Here is a 22,205-nt window from a genome sequence, read left to right as displayed (position 1 = left end):
CACCTTCCTTGCTGGCTTATGATGAAAATGGCTCGGAGTGTGTGACCTTTGACTCTAGAGAGAGAAGGGCCACATGGAGGGTCACAGTGAGCCTCTTAGGCTAGCGTAATCTGCCTGGAAGCACGGGATCCACTGGGACAAGGTCGGAGCTTTGTCACACCACGTAGCAAATCAGAATGAAAAAAATTCAGCATTTCAGAATTTGACATGAAACAGAAATGTTGGTTCCTGTACAGCCCTAGTGCTAACGTTTTTAAACAGCACTTAAATAAATCATGTTAACTTACGTCATTTTAAACTCAACCCACCTACCCCTCCAGCATAGACTGGACCTAGCATGCTGGGATTGTGCTAAAGCACAGGGAATTTGTGAACTTCTTGCTCAGGAATTTGATTTGGGAACCACCCATATATTCTATATTTATTCCTGGGAAAGGAAACTTTAAAAATAAACAGGAGAATCTCCAAATTTGATGTTCATCCTCACTTTCTTGTCTGAAGTGCTGAGTATTGTAAAAAAAGCCGCCATGTTTTCCCTGCCCCTTCCCCATCTTCCAGCCCCCCTAAAAGGCTGCATTTCAGTGATGGTTGAAGTAGTTCCTTAATTAACACAGTGTACATACTCACAATGTGAAGCACTTGGGTCATTTTGTGGTGAAAGATTCAATAGAAATGTGATATTTTATTAACATGGGGGTAGGGTGTATGACCCATCTCCAGGTCAGGGTATAAATTTTTATTTCTGGAGAAGGGGAAGCCAAGTGTCTGGTACAATGTGACTGTATTTATCAGCTTCACTCACAAAAACATAGCGGATACACACCTGTCTCCTTGCCCATATAGACACTACTATAGCTTCTACAATAGTGATGGAAATTATAGTATAAGTGAGAGAGGTTGGACTAGTGGCTGTTGTCACTCCACATCTCTGTGCAGGCTTCTGGGCCTCCAGATGTGTGCAAATCTAGATTTCACAACTCCATCCTCAATCTGAACCCCAATTCCATTTACATATCTGCCTATTCAGGCCTAGTTTAGTCTTCTCCTGTATTTCAAAGAGGATATGAAGAGCCCCCTGTGAGCTATCTGTAGGGTAGGTTTTTTAACTGCCACCTATCACGGTAGCATCTGGGTGCTGCCAATCTAAAATAGGTAGGAATAGCCAAGTCTCTAGATGATTTCAGGGAATCTCTGGCATGTCTCCTTTTCAGGGTCAAACCTCTGCTTGGGGATAGAGTGGGTCTTTTTGTTGTTAATTGTGTTTTAAGACTTTTTTTTTTTTTTTAGGGGTGGAAGGGGTTGTCATTGTTGAATGCCATGCTAACTAACTCTGTCTGCAGCCCCACCGAAGATCTCAAATGGTGTGGAATGCCTGTGCATCAGGACTCAATTTCCCGCTCTCAAAGTAGTGTATTTGTGTAACAGCACCATAGAAGATGCTATATTTTTAGTAGCCCTGTGTAGACTTCTTATCACATGCTGCCTTTTTTCTCATTAAATAATGGATTTGTTGTTTCTTATCAGACCTTGCGAAGTTATCAGGACTTCTGTTAGCATCAGTGTGTGCTTGGTATTTGGGATACCTGTTTGCAGATATCATACCTGAAGATTCGATGTCATCAGCTATTGAAAATATTCAGAGAATTGGAGAGAAACCAGTACTTAAGGGTATGTGGTCACATGACTTTTTTTTCTGCTAATATGCAGTATATTATAAGTGAAGCACAGTGTTTTGTAATTTAACCTGCAAATGAGTTGTTAGTTAATGAATGATTGGTTATGTGGTGTTCTCCTAAGAATGAATGAGCAGATTGTATAATAAGTAGGGCTATCGATTAATCACAGTTAACTCATGTGATTAACTCAAAAAAACTGTGATTTAAAAAAAATCATGATTAATCACAGTTTTGATCTCACTCTTAAACGATAGAATACCAATTGAAATTTATTAAATATTTTTGGATGTTTTCTACATTTGCAAATATATTTCAGTTACAACACAGAATACAAAGTGTACAGTGCTCACTTTATATTATTATATTACAAATATTTTCACTGGAAAAATGATAAAAGAAATAGTATTTTTCAGTTCACCTCATACAAGTACTGTAATGCAATCTTTCTATTGTGAAAGTAGAACTTACAAATGTAGATTTGTTTTGTGATATAACTGAACTCAAAAACAAAACAATGTAAAACTTCAGAGCCTACAAGTACACTCAGTCCTACTTCTTGTTCTTGTTTGAAATGCCTTTCAAAATCTGAGAGGGATGAGGTGTGGCGTATGCTTTCAGAAGACTTAAAAGAGCGACACTTCAATGCAGAAACTACAGAACGCAAACCACCAAAAAAGAAAATCAACATTTTGCTGGTGGCATCTGACTCAGATGATGAAAATGAACATGCTTTGGTCCTCACTGCTTTGGATCGTTATCAAGCAGAACCCATAATCAGCATGGACGTATGTGCCCTAGAACAGTGGTTGGAGCATGAAAGGACATATGAATCTTCAGCGCATCTGGCGCATAAATATCTTGCAACACTGGCTACAACAGCGCCATGCGAACATCTGTTCTCACTTTCAGGTGACGTGAACAAGAAGCGAGCCTCAATATCTCCTGCAAATTGTAACCAAGCTTGTTTATCTGAGCAATTGTCTACGTTTATAGTACGCTAGAACACTGGTCAAAAGATCATCTCAGAGGACTGCTGGACCCATTCTCCCCAATCAAATTCCTCTTTGCTCTCTACCCTCATTTGGCAAGCAGGTGCCAATTTCAAACCCATATAAATCTATGGTATTTTTGATACGATGTTTGTAGGTTGACAAGGTTTGCCTTTGTAAGTACTTGTGTGACCTTTCTCTGATATATTGAAATTAATTGGTCATTTTGGTATATGAATGGTGTTTTCATAGTTCTCAAACAAAGCATGTTCTGCTTTCTTATTCGCTACAGCCCCACCCCCCAAAAGACAGAAATGTGACCATTGGTCTCCGTGCTCACCTGGAAGCTATGCTTATCGAGTACTCAGTGGTGGTGGCAAGGAAAAGTTGGCCAAGATTTGTTTTGAAGATGAGTTGTAAGTACCAGTCTACTTCGAGTCTAAGCAAGGGCTATCTGGAGTAGTAGGGGCATTTTGGTTTAGCAACAGACTAAACTTTTTTATAAAGAGACATTTCTTGGATTAACGCCAACTACATAATACAAAACCACCAATCTTGGGGTTTTCAACTTTCAACACTATTTACCATGTTACGCTCCTTACGTCCCTCAAGCAAGACACCACCATTTCAGCTCTCCTCTGTAAAGTATAGGTGTGATTCTAGGATAGGCACACAGCAAATGAAGCATGCTTGGAAATCCAGAGGTGGGATTCATTTAGATGTTGTGGTTTTTAATTTTAATTATTATAAACTTTTTTTTAAAAACCTCTTAAATTTTGTTACATCTGATCCATATGTTTTCTCCCTTTGGGATAGATCATTGCTTTCTTCATCATTGGGTTGAAATGCTGTTTTCATTGAATTCAGCGCCAAAATTTTCACTGACTTTACTGAGGCAAAAATTTGACTCTCTGTCCTTATTTCTGTGTATCTGACACACCCCTGAAATTTTAATTTCTCTCTCTTCTGACTACATGATTGGCTTCATTGTGTCAACTCTTAGATATCTTATAACTTTAAACCCTGAATAATTCTGTTCCATCTGTGTGGAGAATGCCGCACGCCCCCCCCCCCTTTTTTTAAAGCCCATTACCAACATTAAACTCCACCTAATTTTCTCTCTGTTCCATTGCATCTTTCCAGTCTCCCTCGCTGTATGTATTCTGAAAGTATACTTAGGTTGTTTCTTTGATACTTTAGATTTTTTCCTTTTAGTCTACTTTGTCATTTTGTTTTCTCTGTGCTTGTGTCACTAAAGTAATCTTTCTGTTCTATCTCTAACTTTTTTTTTAACCTTGCATCTTGGCTTTTCTCTTTTGTTCATACAAACTGCTTTGGGCCAAGATTTTCAAAAGTGACTAATGATTGTGGGTGCCTCAGATTTCAGATGCACAACTTGAAACACTATAAAAGGGCCTAATTTTCAGAGGTTGGATGCTCAGTGCATTCTGAAAATCAGGCCTCTTTACAGTGTCTCAAGTTAGGCACTCAAAAACTGAGGCCCTTAAAATCACTAGTCACTTTTGAAAATCTTGGTGTGGAGCTGTTGTGAAGATACACTGGCCTATTCTATAAATCTGTGTGGAATGGTGCCACAAAACAAATTATTTTTTCTTTGGCATTGTTTTTACTCTGCTTGCGTTGCACTTGTACAGGTTACAGTTTTGAACTAGACTCATTATGGGTTCTCTGGAGGAGATGCGCCATAGATATTTAAGATATGGCTCCATTGCTTTCAGCAGACTCCTCAATTAAATGATTAAGCTAAAAACAAGAATACCAGGAATGACTTTGCCTAGGTAAATATCACCACCCTTCTCAAGTACAGTTCCTGACTGATGATGTATTTATTTCAATTTCAGGCTCATAAGTGAACAGAAGGGTAATGTTGGAAGAGGTATAAACATTGCCATTGTGAATTGTAAGTAAGAGAGGAATGTTATGGGGACAATGGTAGTACGCTAAGAAAAAAGATTGCATCTCAGACATGCAAAATCAAACAGTCTTCCTTCTATATTTTTAAACTACCACTTCCTCTCTGTTGGACACTTATGAAAGTAGAGTAACCAAGAACAATCATTGTTTGTCACTCCCAGTCACTTTTAGTGTGACCTTGCAATATATGAATGACTGAACCGAGAATCATTTGGATTCAAACTTTCCTCTCTTACGCTCCCTCTCTGCCCCTTCCAGCAAGCTTTTACCTTCTAAACGAAAGGCAATTCCTGAAATATGAGTGTTCGATACACTTCTTAAAATTGGGTAAAGAATGTTGATCTGAAAAGATGTATAGAAAGGACTACTGCAGATAGTGTAATGGGTTACTATTCTAGATAATAATATCTAACTTTTATACAGAGCTTTACATCTGTGGATCTCAAAGCGCTTTACACTTGAATTCAGTATTATCCCCATTTTACAGATAGGGAACCTGAGGCATAGAGTGGTAAAATTTCTGCCCTTGGCCTGTCTGGTGACTTTGGGCAAGTACCAGAAACAGAACTCAGGTCTCCTGAGTCCCAGTCCAGTGCTCTATATGCTAGGCCACAGTGATATTAGTCTCTGGTTTAAATCCTTAATTTAGTCTCTAGTCATAATGAGTTTTGGCTGCTCTCCGTGTATGTCATTGTAACATCATCTTGTGCCCTCAAGTTTTTTGCACTCCCCTCTGTCCCTCCCACTTATGGGTGTAAAGGTACATGCAGTCCATCTATGGTACTGCCCCAGAGGAAAACCACAGCCTTCTCCGTGGCAGTAGTACAGAGACTGCCATTCACATCTCTTTCACCGCCTTAGAGGAGTTCTGTTTCCTTACACAGCAGCAGCTTGTAACTTTCTAGTTTATCAGATTCAAATTCCTCTTCGCTTTAACAAAAAGAAGCACTTGAAGAAAAAAAAATCTTAGAATAGTGGGGAAACAAAAAAGAAATAAGCTTGTTAAATTTTCAGTGGATGAGAATGGACAACCATGAAAAATTGTCCAAGTGGCCCTGGATTTTAAATTAGAGAGAGTAGATTTACTTTGCATGTCACGTAAAAGAAATTTCTCAGTTCTCTAATGACTAGGATGAGGTGCAATATATTTAATAGTGGCCCCTCCTGTGAGGAATAAGAGCCCTGAGTCTGGAAAAGAAGCTCAGATGTAGTGTGGTGTTTGCTTTGATGCAAAAATGTTGCAATATTAAAAAAAAAAAAATTGTTCTGTTTGCCCACCCACTTGGAAGGTAAATAGCTACACAAAGAACGAAGTTGTGTACATTGGTGTGGCTCCATTGACATCAGAGATATCCTGTTTATATCAGCTGAGGAGCTGGTCCAAAATTTTCATTTCCTTGTCACCAAACTTACCTTGTATTTTTATTTTCTATTAAAAAAAAAATCATAAAGGATTTAGTGGCCACAGTAGACTACCAACTGAACATGAGTTCTTCGTGTGAGACTGTTACTAAGAGGGTGATCATGATCTTTGAACGTATAAGTAGAGGAATATCAAGTAGGAGTAGGGAGGTGCTATTACCTCTGTACGTGGCATTCGTGAGACCATTACTGGAATATTGTGTCTAGCTCTGGGGTCTACACTTCAAGAAAATGTTTAAAAATTGGAAAGGGTTCAGTAAAGAGCAGCAAAACTTTAATAATGAGAAACTACAGAAACTGAACCTAATTAGTTTATCCAAGAAAAGATGAAGAGGTGATGTGATCGTGGTCTCCAAGTACCTATGTGGGGAAGAGATTTCTGATAGTAGACAGCAGTTTAATCTAGCAGAAAAAGGCATAACAAAATCCAGTGATTGGAAACTGGCCAAATTCAGACTAGAAATACGGTGAAAATTTTAAACTGAGACAGTAATTAACCATTGGAACAACTTACTTACTAATATAGTGAATTCTCTTGAAGTCTTTACATCAAAACTAAATCTCTTTCTGAAGGATATGCTACAACTTAAACAGACATTATGGGTTTGATGTTGAAATGATTAGGTGGGGTCCTATGGCCTGTGTTATGCAGGAGGTCAGACCAGATAATCACAGTGGTCCTTTCGGGCCTTAGAATGTGTGAAAATATTGCATAATAGAATATCTTCTATCCTTCCACTGAGAGGTAGTTTCTGGCTAAATAAATATTCACATGTACTCCTTAATTATCTTGCTTCCTTTATTCACTGGTTCAGATAGAAAAGTGGCCATATCTAACACTGCAATACAGTAAAACATCCTCTGCATATTTTCTAATTAATTAAACCTCTCCACTACAGACTGTATCAACACTTTTTTTTTGTAGTATCACTTTAATATGTTAATTCACATTGCTGTCCCCTTTCTATTCTGAATGACCAGTTTTTGTTGTTAAGGAAGAGAAAATTATAAACCAAGATTAACAACACAGGAAGAAAAAGCAATATTCCACATACAAGCACAGTAAAATCCAGCATCCTCAGTTTGGTGTGATCTCTGGTCTCTGCTCAAGAGAGGCCCGGGTCTGGAATGTTATTTCTCCAGTTCTGGACTCTGCCTCCTGAATTGTGGAAAATAACTTTTACAGAGTCCTGTGGTTTTAAGATATTTCCCCCTCCACCATGATCCTGCCAAGAAGGTGAGCCAAGATGAGCCAGAAAGGGAGCAGCAATTGTTAGATCTTCCCACTGAGTGGCAGCACACAGTGCTCCAGAGGAAAGCACCCTCCTCTACAGGGAAGTGTATATTGTTTCATGTTCTCTGTGTATATAAATCTCCCCACTGTATTTTCCACTGAATGCATCCGATGAAGTGAGCTGTAGCTCACGAAAGCTTATGCTCAAATAAATTTGTTAGTCTCTAAGGTGCCACAAGTCCTCCTTTTCTTTTTGGGGATAAAGACTAACACGGCTGCTACTCTGAAACCTGTCATTATGCAAGGCACTGAATTTAGCTGTAGGGAGTAGAAATCTATCAACTTCATGAAAAAACTCGTACAGATACAGACAGACATCATTTTCCTTTCCAAATGCAAACAGATGGACATCATACCAAAGGGACTGAAGGTAAAAAATCCATTACAATCTACATACCACACAGACTATGCTGACAGCTTGTGCCACACACTCTCAAAGAAACTGCAGAACCACCTGATCAACATCCTCTATAGCAAACAGGGAAAGATTAAGAATGAGCTCTCAAAACTGGATACTCTCATAAAAAACCAAGCTTCCGCACAAACTTCCTCGTGGCTGGACTTTACAAAAACTAGACAAGCCATTTACAGCACACACTTTGCTTCTCTACAAAAGAAAAAGGACACTAAACTATCTAAACTACTACATGCCACAAGAGGCCACAACAGTGTTTCCCTTAACCCACCCAGCAATATTGTTAATCTATCCAAATATACTCTTAGCCCAGCAGAAGAATATGTCCTATCTCGGGGCCTCTCCTTTTGCCCCTCCACCCGCACGAACATGATACAGTTCTGTGGTGACCTAGAATCCTATTTTCGACATCTCCGACTCAAGGAATATTTCCAACAAACCTCTGAACAACATACTAACCCAAAGAGACCTTCCTACCAAGACGACAAAAAGAAGGATTCTGGGTGGACTCCTCCTGAAGGTCGAAACAACAGACTGGACTTCTGCATAGAGTGCTACCACCGACATGCACGGGCTGAAATTGTGGAAAAGCAGCATCACTTGCCCCATAACCTCAGCCGTGCAGAACACAATGCCATCCACAGCCTCAGAAATAACTCTGACATCATAATCAAAAAGGCTGACAAAGGAGGTGCTGTCATCATCATGAATAGGTCAGAATATGAACAAGAGGTTACTAGGCAGCTCTCCAACACCACTTTCTACAAGCCATTACCCTCTGATCCCACTGAGGGTTACCAAAAGAAACTACAGCATTTGCTCAAGAAACTCCCTGAAAAAGCACAAGAACAAATCCGCACAGACACACCCCTGGAACCTCGACCAGGGGTATTCTATCTGCTACCCAAGATCCGTAAACCTGGAAATCCTGGATGCCTCATCATCTCAGGCATGGCACCCTGACAGCAGAATTGTCTGGCTATGTAGACTCCCTCCTCAAGCCCTATGCTACCAGCACTCCCAGCTATCTTCGAGACATCACTGACTGTCTGAGGAAACTACAATCCATCGGTGATCTTCCTGAAAACACCATCCTGGCCACTATGGATGTAGAAGCCCTCTACACTAACATTCCACACAAAGATGGACTACAAGCCATCAGGAACAGTATCCCTGATAATGTCACAGCAAACCTGGTGGCTGAACTTTGTGACTTTGTCCTCACCCATAACTATTTCACATTTGGGGACAATGTATACCTTCAAATCAGCGACACTGCTATGGGTACCCACATGGCCCCACAGTATGCCAACGTTTTTATGGCTGACTTAGAACAACGCTTCCTCAGCTCTCGTCCCCTAATGCCCCTACTCTGCTTGCGGTACATTGATGACATCTTCATCATCTGGACCCATGGAAAAGAAGCCCTTGTGGAATTCCACCACGATTTCAACAATTTCCATCCCCCATCCACCTCAGCCTGGATCAGTCCACACAAGAGATCCACTTCCTGGACACTACGGTGCTAATAAGCGATGGTCACATAAACACCACCCTATACCGGAAACGGAAACCTACTGACCGCTATGCCTACCTACATGCCTCCAGCTTTCATCCAGACCACACCACACGATCCATTGTCTACAGCCAAGCTCTACGATACAACCGCATTTGCTCCAACCCCTCAGACAGAGACAATCACCTACAAGATCTCTATCGAGCGTTCTTACAACTACAGTACTTACCTGTTGAAGTGAAGAAACAGATTGACAGAGCCAGAAGAGTACCCAGAAGTTACCTACTACAGGACAGGCCCAACAAAGAAAATAACAGAACGCCACTAGCCATCACCTTCAGCCCCCAACTAAAACCTCTCCAACACATCATCAAGGATCTACAACCTATCCTGAAGGATGACCCATCACTCACAGATCTTGGAAGACAGGCCAGTCCTTGCTTACAGACAGCCCCCCAACCTGAAGCAAATACTCACCAACAACCACACAACAGAACCACTAACCCAGGAACCTATCCTTGCAACAAAGCCTGTTGCCAACTGTGTCCACATATCTATTCAGGGGACACCATCATAGGGCCTAATCACATCAGCCACACTATCAGAGGCTCGTTCACCTGCACATCTACCACTGTGATATATGCCATCATGTGCCAGCAATGCCCCTCTGCCATGTACATTGGCCAAACTGGACAGTCTCTACGTAAAAGAACAAATGAACACAAATCCGACGTCAAGAATTATAACATTCAAAAACCAGTTGGAGAACACTTCAATCTCTTTGGTCACTCGATTTCAGACCTAAAAGTGGCAATTCTTCAAAAAAAACCTTCAAAAACAGACTCCGAGAGACTGCTGAATTGGAATTAATTTGCAAACTGGATACAATTAACTTAGGCTTGAATAAAGACTGGGAGTGGATGTGTCATTACACAAAGTAAAACTATTTTCCCTTGTTTATTTCCCTCTTCCCCCCTCCCCCACGCTGTTCCTCAGATGTTCTTGTCAACTGCTGGAAATGGCCCACCTTGATTATCACTACAAAAAGACCCCCCACCCCCGCTCTCCTGCTGGTAGTAGCTCACCTTACCTGGTCACTCTCGTTACAGTGTGTATGGTAACACCTATTGTTTCATGTTCTCTGTGTATATAAATCTCCCCACTGTATTTTCCACTGAATGTATCCGATGAAGTGAGCTATAGCTCATGAAAGCTTATGCTCAAATAAATTGGTTAGTCTCTAAGGTGCCACAAGTACTCCTTTTCTTTTTGTATATCTTATGTAACTGATCAATGCCTGACTCCATTTGGCATTTGAAAGCATAACATGAAAATTGGTTACTGGATTTGCAGTTTTCCTACTCGCAAAAAAAGATGTTTCATGCATTTGTCAAAGAATTTTGAAGTCTTGAGAATTACCTCCAGTTTTACATCTGTTTCATGAACTCAAAAATAGGCCCACTTGGACAACAATGAAATTAATTATGATTATTGACCAAGATTTTCTCAAATGAGTAGTGAGTCTGGGAGCCTAACTTGAGCCACTATAAAGAGGCCAGATTTTTTGGAAAGTGCTGAGCAGCTGTCCACTGAAAATTAGGGCTATTGAAATTGTCTCAAGTTGGGCATCCAAAATCAACAGCCACTTGAAAACCTTAGCCGTTGTTCCCAACTCTAGTTAGGAATTAGTAGAAAGTGTATATGCAAGCACCAAAGCTTATAATACAATTCACTCATTCTTTTAAACATAAACTAAAAGAGTAAAGCCAATTCCATTATTTGAAAGAATCTGGGCAGAAATCTTTTATGTCATGCTACAGTTTTGGTGTTCAGTTGCAGGATAGCTTTAACAGATCACTTCTGTGTACCATTGGTGGGCAGGAATTAATGCTGTCAAGGAGAATCACTATGGTCATATATGTATACACCAGATTAATTTTTTAACTTAGAAGGAAATCTGGAACTAATGAAAACTAAAAATAAGTGCATCTATTATTTTATATTACTATAGTTTCAAGTTATCAGAGGGTAGCCGTGTTAGTCTGTATCCACAAAAACAACGAGGGGTCCGATGGCACCTTAAAGACTAACAGATTTATTTTAAATAAATAAAACAAATAAATCTGTTAGTCTTTAAGGTGCCCCTGGATTCCGTGTTGTTTTTATTTTTAGTTGTAACCATTGTGTTTACTTTCCCTTTACATATCCCCTTCCTTCCCCATATTTAAAGTGTATCATTTCTTTATTGCAGATAAAACAGGAAAAGTTATATCTACAGAGTTTTTTGACATGTGGGAAGGAGGTAAGAGCCAAAGGTTACCAAATAAAAGTGGCAGAGGGTCTCTTGTAGACACTTTTCCATACAGAAGACATTTGGACTAAAAGTTTTTTCTTTTTCAATTAAATATTTGATAGTTGCTAAAGATCTCCAAGAATGATCAGTAATTAATCTAAAACAGATGGCAAAACAGATTTATCTCTGCTCATCTGGAGTACAGTTTAATACTAAAAAAAACAACTAAATTGTGTCAGGCCTTTATTTCTAGATTGCTGTGCTGTAGGCAATCAGACTAGATGATCACGATGGTCCCTTCTGATCTTAAAGTCTATGAGTCTAATCTGTCTCCTCCTACTTACTCCAGAGCTCCTGAGAGGTGCTGATTATTCTGTATGCTCACTGTCTTCTGTGGGAGTTGAATGCACTCAGTACCTTTCAGGATTGGGCCCTCTGCCTGGTTATGGGGGAATTATCTGGCTAGAGAAAAATAACTTCTGTTTTTTGGAGAAGCAAAGCTGAAAAGTAGCAATAAACTGAGTATAAGGTGTTTTGTGCATCGGCATGGGGGTAATGAATAATCATTTGTTGTATCGACAGACTTCTCGGGACCCATGACTACTTTCATTAAAAATGCACCTCAAGGGTCACTTCTCTTGATGGTGACCCATGATGACGGAAGCAGCAGGTAAGCAAGAAAGTGTGTACCAGCCCAGTGCTAGAATAATAAATGGCTTGCAACTCAGGGTGGTAACCTTCTGAGAAGCAAAAGTTGTTACAGCTTGAGCTATGATCAGGTTTAATCACTTACCTCCTTCTCTCAGTCATTCGTTGCTGTCCCATTCAACACTTACCCATTTAACGCGGCCTGAACGTCTCAAAAAACACTGAGATTACATGAAATTTGTTCAAACAGTAAAATGTACAAAAGAGAGAGAATCCCTAATAACATAGAATTCTTCTCTCTGCTCCCCTGTGCAAACTCATTGTCTTTTATTAACATCAGTGGAGTTGCACAGGTGTAAGTGGACATAGAATTTGGTTCCATGAATTTTATGGCATATTACTGGACACTTCTCCAGTAGAAGATACAGGAAGGCTTTAAACATTATTCATTAATAGGAAATCAGAAATTACACCATAAAATATCAAGACTATATCCTTTCTTACGTAACTTATTTTTTTGAAAGTTCTGAATTTCAAAGTCTCCAGTGTAAACTTTTTCAACTCTTCTACTAGATTAAAGGATGGTGCAAAAAAAGCAATAGCAGAGCTTGGCAGTAAAGAAATATGGAACTTGAAGTTCAGGTCAAGCTGGGCCTTTATAGCTGCCAAAGGTTTCAACCTACCAGATAACATTCAAAAAGAAAAGGTAGGGTTTATTTTGTTTTCTGTTTTGTTTCTTAAAACTATAATTTTCATAAACCCTTCACAACCTTGTGTTTGTGACTTCTTTCTGGAAACAAGTTTCCAAAAGTGACTAGTCATGTAGGATGTCTCAATTTTTGAAAGCCCAACTTTTGAGACACCTTTAAGGAGGTCTGAATTTCAGAGGGTAGGCGCTCAGCATTTTCTGAAAATCAGGACCCTTTAAGAGTCTCAGGATGGACACCCAGGCAGGGAGATGTCCAAAATCGCAAGTCATTTTTGAAAATCTTGGCTTCTTCAGACTTGACGAAAATTTAACAGGAATCATTTCTGTATCAGAACTTCTCCTCATAGCAGTGGTATTTTAATTTATATGCTCCATACAGTCATCTTTCTGTGATGCAAGGAGGGGGAAAGAAATTGATATGCTTGGCCCAGCTCAGTTTCCACAGATTTCTCTAACTATTCTATTTTCTGAAGATCTATGGAATTATCCCTAGTTTCACATCTTTTCCAGAATGTTGTTTGGGTGTTACTTACTGAAACCGATTACCTACAGGAAAGACTTAAACATCATTGTCCTATACTGTGAGGTCTTCTGGGCAATAAGGGGTTTGGATTATAACATTTTGAGGAATGATTATATAATAGATAATGGGGTGAGGAGGTGCCAGTTTAAGATAAGCAAAATGTGAAGTGTATCTGATGATTTCCAACCCCCTGTCTCCATATCTTTTCCCTCTTGGTACTCAGGGAAGCATGAAGTTTTCCAGGATGACAGTCTATAAACAATAAACGGAAGGGGGGTTTTTTGTTTGTTTGTTTTTTTAACCAGATCAACCATTCTGAGAATATCAAGAACAGATATAACGGCTGGCCAGCTGAAATCCAGATAGAAGGTTGTATCCCAGTAAACCTGATCTGATCTTACATTTTGCTAATAAAGTCATATAAATTATTTTTATATGTGGTTGCAGTTATAAAATCGATAAGCATCTAAACAGCTGCTATAAACTAATAAAGTAATATATACAGTTTTAACCACTTGTCCTTCAGAGGTGGTGTTCTGCAATTGGTCTGAAAGCAAATACCTGTTTTAATGACAAGTGCAGAGGATAAAATCCATTTTCTGGTCTGTAAGTATGATGGTATGGTAGATCTGCCAGGATTATCAAAATGGTACTGTATTGTCACTGTGAATGGCAAGTCTAATTTTTTACAGGGTGCTTTCTGCTCTAGGTTTTAGGAGGAAACAAGATATAAAACCAAGTTCTATTTCTTCTATCACAGAATTCCTAGAAGTAAAACAGATTACTCTGATGCAGTGAATTAGTAATTCTTTATCTCCTAAGAAAAGTTTGAATTGCCATTACTTTTAATGTACTGATAATTAACCTATTCTAGCTGCGAGTCACTTATAAGAATTCTGTGCTGATGATCTACACCCTTAAATTTTATGGGTTTGCTCCTTCACCCCACCCCCCTTTAACTTACTGAAAAAAACTGTTCAAAGTAACGTCATACAAAAATCACTGTTCAGTCACTGTTGTGTGTGTTGGTTCTCTTCCATTTCCTTTGTTTGGATGTTGCCTGTTTAGACTGTAAGCTCCTCAGGTCAGACATATTATCGTTATATTTGTCTATAAACTACCTAGCAGACTGTTGGTACTACAAACCCCTTAGTAAATTCAGATCAGATCCAGTGTAACACCTGCTGAATGTGGCCTCATTCCTATAATTTATGTAATGAAGTTTTCATCTAGCTATAATGAGGCTGGCTCATACTGTAAGGTAGATTTACTGACATTTGTGGGCTGCTTAGGAAATGTCTGCACTGCAATTAAAAACCCATGGCTGGCCCATAGCAGCTGGCTTGGGTTCATGGGGCTCAGGTGAAAGGGCTGTTTAATTGCGGTTGTATCACCTTTGAGGTTTAGAGAGCATGGCCCCTTTAAATCTTTTTGTCCTGAGGAGGAGGAAGTGGTGATTTGGCAGGAGGGAGCAAAGAGAGAGGGAGACCGACAGGGGGTGTGTGTCTGGAGCTCCAATGGCTACAGCTATTAGGTCTCACAGAGTGAAGCAGCTGAGAACCCACCCGATGCCTGGAAGGCACAGAGCGGCCAATCGGGGACACCCCAGGACAAGCACTGTGTCAGGGAGGAATCACCTGAAAAGGACAAACCGGAGCTAGACCCAGTGTCGCTGCTGCCCAGAGCTGTATGGGGCCATGCGCTGTGTTCCCTCTAAGGTGCGCAGCCGCACACAAGCCCATCTAGGGCTGCGCAGCAGCTGTGCAGGGACGCACACTGGTGAGCGGGGAGAATGTGGAGGGTGGGGGCAGTGGGGTGAGGTGATGAGGGTTTGGGGGAGCTTGGGGCATGCAGCTCGGGGGGGCAGGGGATGGGGAGGGGGAGAGAGAGAGAGATGCCTCTCTGCCCTGGCCCCACCCTCAGGGCTGCACCAGGGACAAGAGATGTGACCCAGGGTGCCTGGGGCAGCCCTCTCTGGAAATGCCAAGGTCAGGGCAGGCTGCACAAGGTAGAGCAGATACTCCCAAGACTGGCGGGTAACACTGAAGTTAAACTCCCCAGCCAGTCTCACACTGTGCTTCTGATCCCCCACACTGGTTATCAAGAAGCAAAAAAGAAATCACACAGCCCCCTTATTGCATTCCAGTTCTCTGGCTCCCAATCAGTACCTAGGTCCTGTAAAGTGAGAAGTTATTTAAAAACCTCTGTTCACATATACAAAATGTTCTTCTGACCCCAAAGGGTCACCCACATCACCAGGTTAGTATAGGTTTGGATCTTACCCAAAGTACCATGCTGCTAGCCAATCCTTTAGTGTCTAAAATTAAAGGATTATAAAGAAAAAAGAACAAGAAGAGAGTTGTTAAATGGTAAAACAGTCACACACATACAAAGACTTCAAAATCCACATATCAGGTTCCTAGCAGTCTTGGTGAATTTGCTGGCTTGAAAGTCCGTCTGGAACACATCCACAGCTTGGTTACTCCAGAGGTAAGAAGCAGGACTGAAGACAAAATGGATAAGATGCAGCTGCCTTTTATAGTCTTTTGCCATGCGGCTTGTGCTTGTGCTTCCTTTTGTTCCAAACACAAGCTGCCAAGCACATGACCTGGAAGCCTTGGAGTTCTGTCCATAGGCATGCCCCTGCATGCCTTGCTGAGTCATAAGGTGTAGCTCTTGACCTTTTCAATGGGTTCATTGTACAGTTGATGTCCTTAATGGGCCATCAAGCAGGCTAGGCAGTTCTGATGCCAAACTGTCTGAGGGTGTCACTGTCACACAGAAGCATAGCACAAGTTTGAAATACAGACATACATACACATCTATAACTCATAATACAAATGTGATACAAACATATAAACAAGATTATCATAGTTGGCAAACTAACATTTTTGCAGATACTTTACATGGCATATCTGGCACAACTCATTGCAATTTTACAATATTGATATTAATAAGATCCTAAAGTGTCCCCTAGGAGAGATGTGCTTCTTCCCTGGCCCCAGCTCCAGCCAGGGCTGTGGCGGTAAAAAGAGAGACACATCTCATCCCCGGCCTGTGACAGGGACAAGAGATGGCTCTCTACCCCAGCTCCAGCTGGGGAGAGACGCTTGTCTCTCTCTCTATCTCCCTCTCTCTCTCACACACACACACAGTGTGTCCGTGTGTGTGTGTGTGTGTCTCTCTCTCTCTCTCACACACACACACACACACACACACACACACACACACATACACTCACCTCCCAACACATACTTGTAGTGTTGTTGTTTCTACTTCATACTTCCTGCAATGCACGTATATTCTGTGTAATTTTATTCTTTCAAAGTGCTATTTTATTTTTTTGTCTGGTCTATGCATTTCATAATTTTTATTTCTCTTATGCTTAAATTTAATTTTTTGAGTAGTGAGTTCTAAAATGCCTAACCTGTCCTGGCTGAAGTAATTATCCCTATGGTAACTTTTTAAAAATATATTCTATCTAGGTTTTTTGTTTCTACTCGTGGCGCACATCTGCACATTACCTTGATATTGGTGCACATAACAAAATTCAATCCGCATATGGGTGGAAAAAATTGGAGGGAACGTTGGCCATGAGTACCTGGGCTTGTGACTTTGCATTGGGAATAAGGAGGGAGGCTGTAGCTGGCCACGCTGGGAGGTTATCGCTCTGTGTGGCTTTGCAGAGAGCAGCAGAAGAGGGCACCAGACAGGTTTGTTGGGGAAAGTTTTCTATTGCCGAAGACGACCAGGAGCACCCAAGACTCACCACTGGACTGGAACTTTGCCCAGGATTCCTGAACTCTGAGTGTAGACGTATTGCTCAGTGCCCTTTCAGACTGTGCTACCACTGGGCCTGTGGGACCTTGGGTTCAATGTAACCCTGTTTTATCTCTCCCCTTATCTCCACCCCCTGTTGTTTTTTCTCCTTTTGTCCTTCTGTAAATCAATATTTCCCTTTCCTATATTTATTGTACTTTCGGGGCGGGGTGTGCGTACGTGTATATTCACTCTGGGGGGTTTGGAACTGGTGCTGCTGGGGTGGAAGGGACTTTGCCTGCTGCATTCCTGTACGCGCCGTCTCTTGGCCAGAGCTGCCTGCAGAGCAGACTCCATCTTGGCCATGAGGGCACTGAAGTTACACGGCATAGATGTTCGAGCACGGGATCTGGGGCCTTGCAAGGCAGGAAGGTCCCAGAGCTCAGGCTGTAGCCTGAGCCCAAATGTGTACACAGCAGAGGAGCAGCCCATTAGTCTGAGCCCCATGAGCCTGGGTCAGCTGACACGAGCCAGCCATGGGTGTTTAATTGCTGTGTAAACAGACCATTAGCAGTGGACATGTCTTCATGACTGCTCTTCTAAGCACATTGGATGATGTACCGAGAGAGTGGGAAGTTGATCAAACTGGTTTTGTCTTTAATGTGAGCTTGTGATGGACGCTGTTTTCTGAAGCTATGGAGATGCAGCAGCCGCCAATGTTCTGGAGGAGATTTGGGGACTGTGTAATGCAATGGCGCCAGCAGCTTTGTGCTGCTGTGCAAGTACAAAGCAGCCAGAAAGCTGCTTTGCACTTGCACAGCCGGGACCCTGGGCCAGGAGCGGAGCTGGATGGCACTCCCTCCCCACCCCACATGTGGCCCCAGCTGTGGCCCCAGCCATGTCCCCCTGATTTTTCCTCCTCACCCCTGTAGGGGCACGCCCCACAGATTGGGAACCTCTGCCTTAGAGACATGGGCAGTTAGGTGGGAATTACAACAATCCTTTCTACCTGTGAACTGCACCAAGTTCAGCTTGGATGCAACTCAGAATTGGACCAGTGTTGTTCCTTCAGGCTTGTACCTCATGGAAGTAGGATAGAACAAATCCCAGAGGGCTGGGTTGGTGTAGGTATAGAGTTTATGTAACCTTGATCAAGGACTTTCAACCTCACTTTATTGAAGGAAAGTGCTAGTGTTTGGAGGAAGAAACTGGCCCTCAGGACAACATCACTGGACTTGGATGGGGAAGAGAGGAAAGAATTGGACATTACCAAGAGAAGAGTGAAAGAGGAAAATTTGAGGAACAGTCAAGAGCCAGGATCACTGAAAATTCAGTTTTCCTTCTATACGAGGAGATCTTTAAAGTATCCAGGGGTAGCTGTGTTAGTCTGTATCCACAAAAACAACAAGCACTCTTTGTTTTAGAGTTTAAGTTGTATTACTGCTTTCTACAGCTAGGAGACAGTAGGAACTCACTAATTTCTACTCTTACACACAAAATGGTGTTCTCTTCTCCATTTAGCAAAGATCTCATAGCAAAGCATTGTAGAGGTTTTTGTAAAATGCACTACAGAACCTTTACTATTATATGGTGTTATATGGCATTGGTGCTCTGTGGTGGTGGAGCCCTCTTTGGTAGGAGGGTGTCCAAGGTACAGGGTCTGGAGTGGAGAAGAGTACAAATATGTGCATGCGGACTCCTGGAGGGTAACAAAAAATCCCTAAGCTCATCTAAAGATTGCCCCATCTTGTAAATTAAAACAAAAATTTTTGTTTTTGTTTGTTTTTAACTTAAGCACTTACCACTAGAGATGTTCAGTCTGGTGTTTCAAACACTGCCACATTTTATTTACATTTAACTTATGCACGGTAGATCTTGCACAAGTTGGACTAATGATGGCATGTTACTGAATTGGCAGATAAGTGAAAACACTTAAAACCAATAGTAAATGCATCATAAAATGTATTTTGTTCTTTTAACAAGTGTATTCTAGTTTTAAATATTTATCATACTTCATAGTGGACTAGGTAGCTAATCTTATTTCCTTGTTTTCCCATTTGCAGTATTACAGAGCAGAGTCAAATGTCAAGTTGACTGTTCTAAATCATAACTCACTTTTAATGTCATCAGTTTATTTAAAAACTCATAGTACATGTGACTTGGTTTATTATATTTAAAAGCAAAACTGCAAACCAGAAGGCAGCAAAATATTTCCAATCTATGTTGGGTTTTTTTGATAACTATTTTCTCTCAAAAGTGTTTGTAAATGTACATGCAGCACTGATTGGGTGTGTGTGTTGATATAAATTGGAAAGAATAAATACCTGCTAACGTAATACTATAGTTTTACTTATAGCTAGTAAACAAGTAGTTTTATCTACAACTTGCTCCATCTCAATTGTTTCTTGCACCTTACTGGTGGCAGGCTTTAGTTTTTCTCTTTAATTGTCCTGATTAGTTTAGAGGGATAATTATATTTTAGAATAGATTTATAACATGCTTGATTTAACCATGGAACTGCTTCCATTTTTTTAATGTATGTGTATGTAATGCATGTCTATAAAGTGTCAACCATTTATTCCTTTAGAAATACAGTACATTGTTCTGTAAAACAGGACAATATTTTAAGCAGCAGGACCTATGTTTAGTTTTTTGTATAGGTAGATGGCACTTAGAATGAGCATACTATGCCTCCTTGGTGAGCTCGAGCATCCCATCAGTGCAGTAAGTGGCAAGTTTTGGCTCTGTATCATCTAGGAGATTACCTTGTTTACTGGAAGTAATATAGAGCCTGCTCCTGATTCCACTAAGAGCAAGTGAGAGCAAGGCTGATCCCTCCTTAGGACCTTGATTCAGCTAATCATTTAATGACCCGTTTAAGTGCTTAGCTGAGCTTTGGGCCTAACTAACTAGTAGTGTTCATGTAGTGCATTCTTCTATGAATGTTAATAAAAATGTATTGTGCAATTTGCGTGGCTTGACCTTATATGATTCAGCTGGTAAAGAGATTATCAGGCCCACTAGAGCAGTGGTTCTCAACCAGGGGCACATATAGCCCTCGGGCTATGCAGAGGTCTTCCAGGGAGCACATCTAGATATTTGTCTAGTTTTACAACAGGCTACATAAAAAGCACTCGTGAAGTCAGTGCAAACTAAAATTTCATACAGTGACTTGTTTTATATTGCTCTATATACTATACACTGAAACGTAAGAACAATATATTCCAATTGGTTTATTTTATAATTATATGGTAAAAATGAGAAAGTAAGCCATTTGTCAGTACTAGTGTGCTGTGCCACTTTTATGTCTGATTTTGTAAACAAGTAGTTTTTAAATGAGGTGAAACTTGGGTTTACGCAAGACAAATCAGACTCCTGGAAGGGGTCCAGTTATTGGGAAAAGGTTGAGAGCCACTGCTCTAGATCTATGGCTTGTACTATATCTACCAGAGTTATATCAGACATGAACTTTTTGCTAGCTACTTAGTACTCATTAGTAGCTATAATGGGCCTGATCCTTGGCAGATATAAATCAGCATAGCTCCACTAACTTCAATGAAGCACTACTGATTTACACTAGGTGAGTATCAACTCTCCATAGGTGATATCTGTACTGCCACAAGTACATAACCTCCCTTCCGCAGGCTACATTGCCCATAAAGCTGTAGAGGCAGCATCCTGACTACATCCTTTTGGGTTCTCACATGGCTACAGCTGAAGGCATTAAGACAACATCCAGGTAAATCATGTTATGAGGAACTCCTCTCCGCTTGATTTTGGTGCTTATCTGGAGCAAGGAATGCTGTTTAGAGAGGTATTTCAACACAAGCCATTATCTACAGGGCCCTGTAGCACATAAGAGTGAAGTGCCTCAGTTATCCTCTCACTCTCCAAGGTAAAAACCCTAACTTGCTGGTCTTGCTTCACCTTCTGTCACAAGAAGCAGTGGCTTAAGTATATCACGGCTCACTCTTGACCATTTCAGTAGAATTTAGCAACTGTCCTTGCACCCTATCCCCTTTTGTAGTAACACAGTGTAGAGAGAGATGGCACAAATGACCCATTAAAAATATTGAATCTGCTGCAACTGATTTTCCTATTTAACTGTATTGTGTAAGAGCATGAAATGCATTTCACAATCTTGATATGGCTATTAATACTTTTTTATTCTTATGGCTCTATTGCAGGACCTTCAGATGGGGAGATATCAGAACAATTAGATATCTGTGCTGCATAAAACAATATTTTACACTGATCAATAACTAATTCTCTGGGTCCTGAATGTGACCTCATGTATTTGATGCTACCAATCTCAAAGTAGAAAGTTTTATTGCGCTATTAGAAGAAAAAAAATACAGGAAAGGAAAAACATTTAATAACCAAAGGGTCCTGCTTTGAGCAGGGGGTTGGACTAGATGACCTCCTGAGGTCCCTTCCAACTCTGATATTCTATGATAAGTGTAGCAAATGCCATCTATGGCACACCCTGATACCCTTACTTACAGCTTACACACTCTTTGCTCAGGCACAAGTCCCACTGATTTAAGTCCGATTGAAAGAATAGCAAGTGAAGCAGCACTCTCGGGTATGCATAATGCTTGTTTAGAAATGAGCAGGCAGGCTCAAAAGTTCCAGCCATTTTGACTAGCTGCAGCTGAAATGCTGAAAGAGACTAGAAATAAGGGGGTTAATGTTGGATCTCTTGTATAACATTCCAGCGAGAACAGCTTGTCCATTCCTAGAAACATTAACTTTTGGTTTCATTTCTCCACTGAAATGTAAGACAGCAAAACTGTATGTAACCCTTCTGCCCCTCAGAGTTAGCAGCAACAAGGGCAGGATTCAGTATCTAGGGGTTCCTTTTCAATAACACAAGGCAAAACCAGCTCAAGCCCCCATCCAGTGAGCTGGGACAATTACATACCACCATCCCCACCCCTCCAGGTGCCGCTAAAAGGCAATACTTCCCCTCTCATAAGCACCGAGTCTGAGTATAGCAAAAGCCTTTTAATAAAGAAGGGAAACA

At 40.9% G+C, this 22,205-nt stretch overlaps 1 protein-coding gene across 8 annotated transcripts in view; it reads left to right on the top strand.

The window, feature by feature from the left end:
• The window catches only part of FAM3B (FAM3 metabolism regulating signaling molecule B), a 28,473-nt gene extending 7,042 nt beyond the window's left edge, over positions 1–21,431 (top strand). For 2 of the 8 annotated variants that reach the window (XM_048866157.2, XM_048866174.2), the window contains 8 exons: positions 1,525–1,668; positions 2,958–3,081; positions 4,528–4,586; positions 11,499–11,549; positions 12,123–12,210; positions 12,762–12,894; positions 13,726–13,789; positions 21,367–21,431. In XM_048866157.2, coding sequence (XP_048722114.1) covers positions 1,525–1,668; positions 2,958–3,081; positions 4,528–4,586; positions 11,499–11,549; positions 12,123–12,210; positions 12,762–12,894; positions 13,726–13,789; positions 21,367–21,416 — 713 coding nt within the window. In that variant the 3' untranslated portion in view covers positions 21,417–21,431. The other 6 variants (XM_048866118.2, XM_048866148.2, XM_048866128.2 and 3 more) reach the window with 6 other exon arrangements.
• Positions 21,432–22,205: the final 774 nt, after the last annotated feature.

Source organism: Caretta caretta, chromosome 1, assembly GCF_965140235.1.
Source record: "Caretta caretta isolate rCarCar2 chromosome 1, rCarCar1.hap1, whole genome shotgun sequence".
Taxonomy (NCBI): domain Eukaryota; kingdom Metazoa; phylum Chordata; order Testudines; family Cheloniidae; genus Caretta; species Caretta caretta.
The sequence above is the reverse complement of the archived record's forward strand: the minus strand, read 5'-3'. Positions and strand labels throughout refer to the sequence as shown.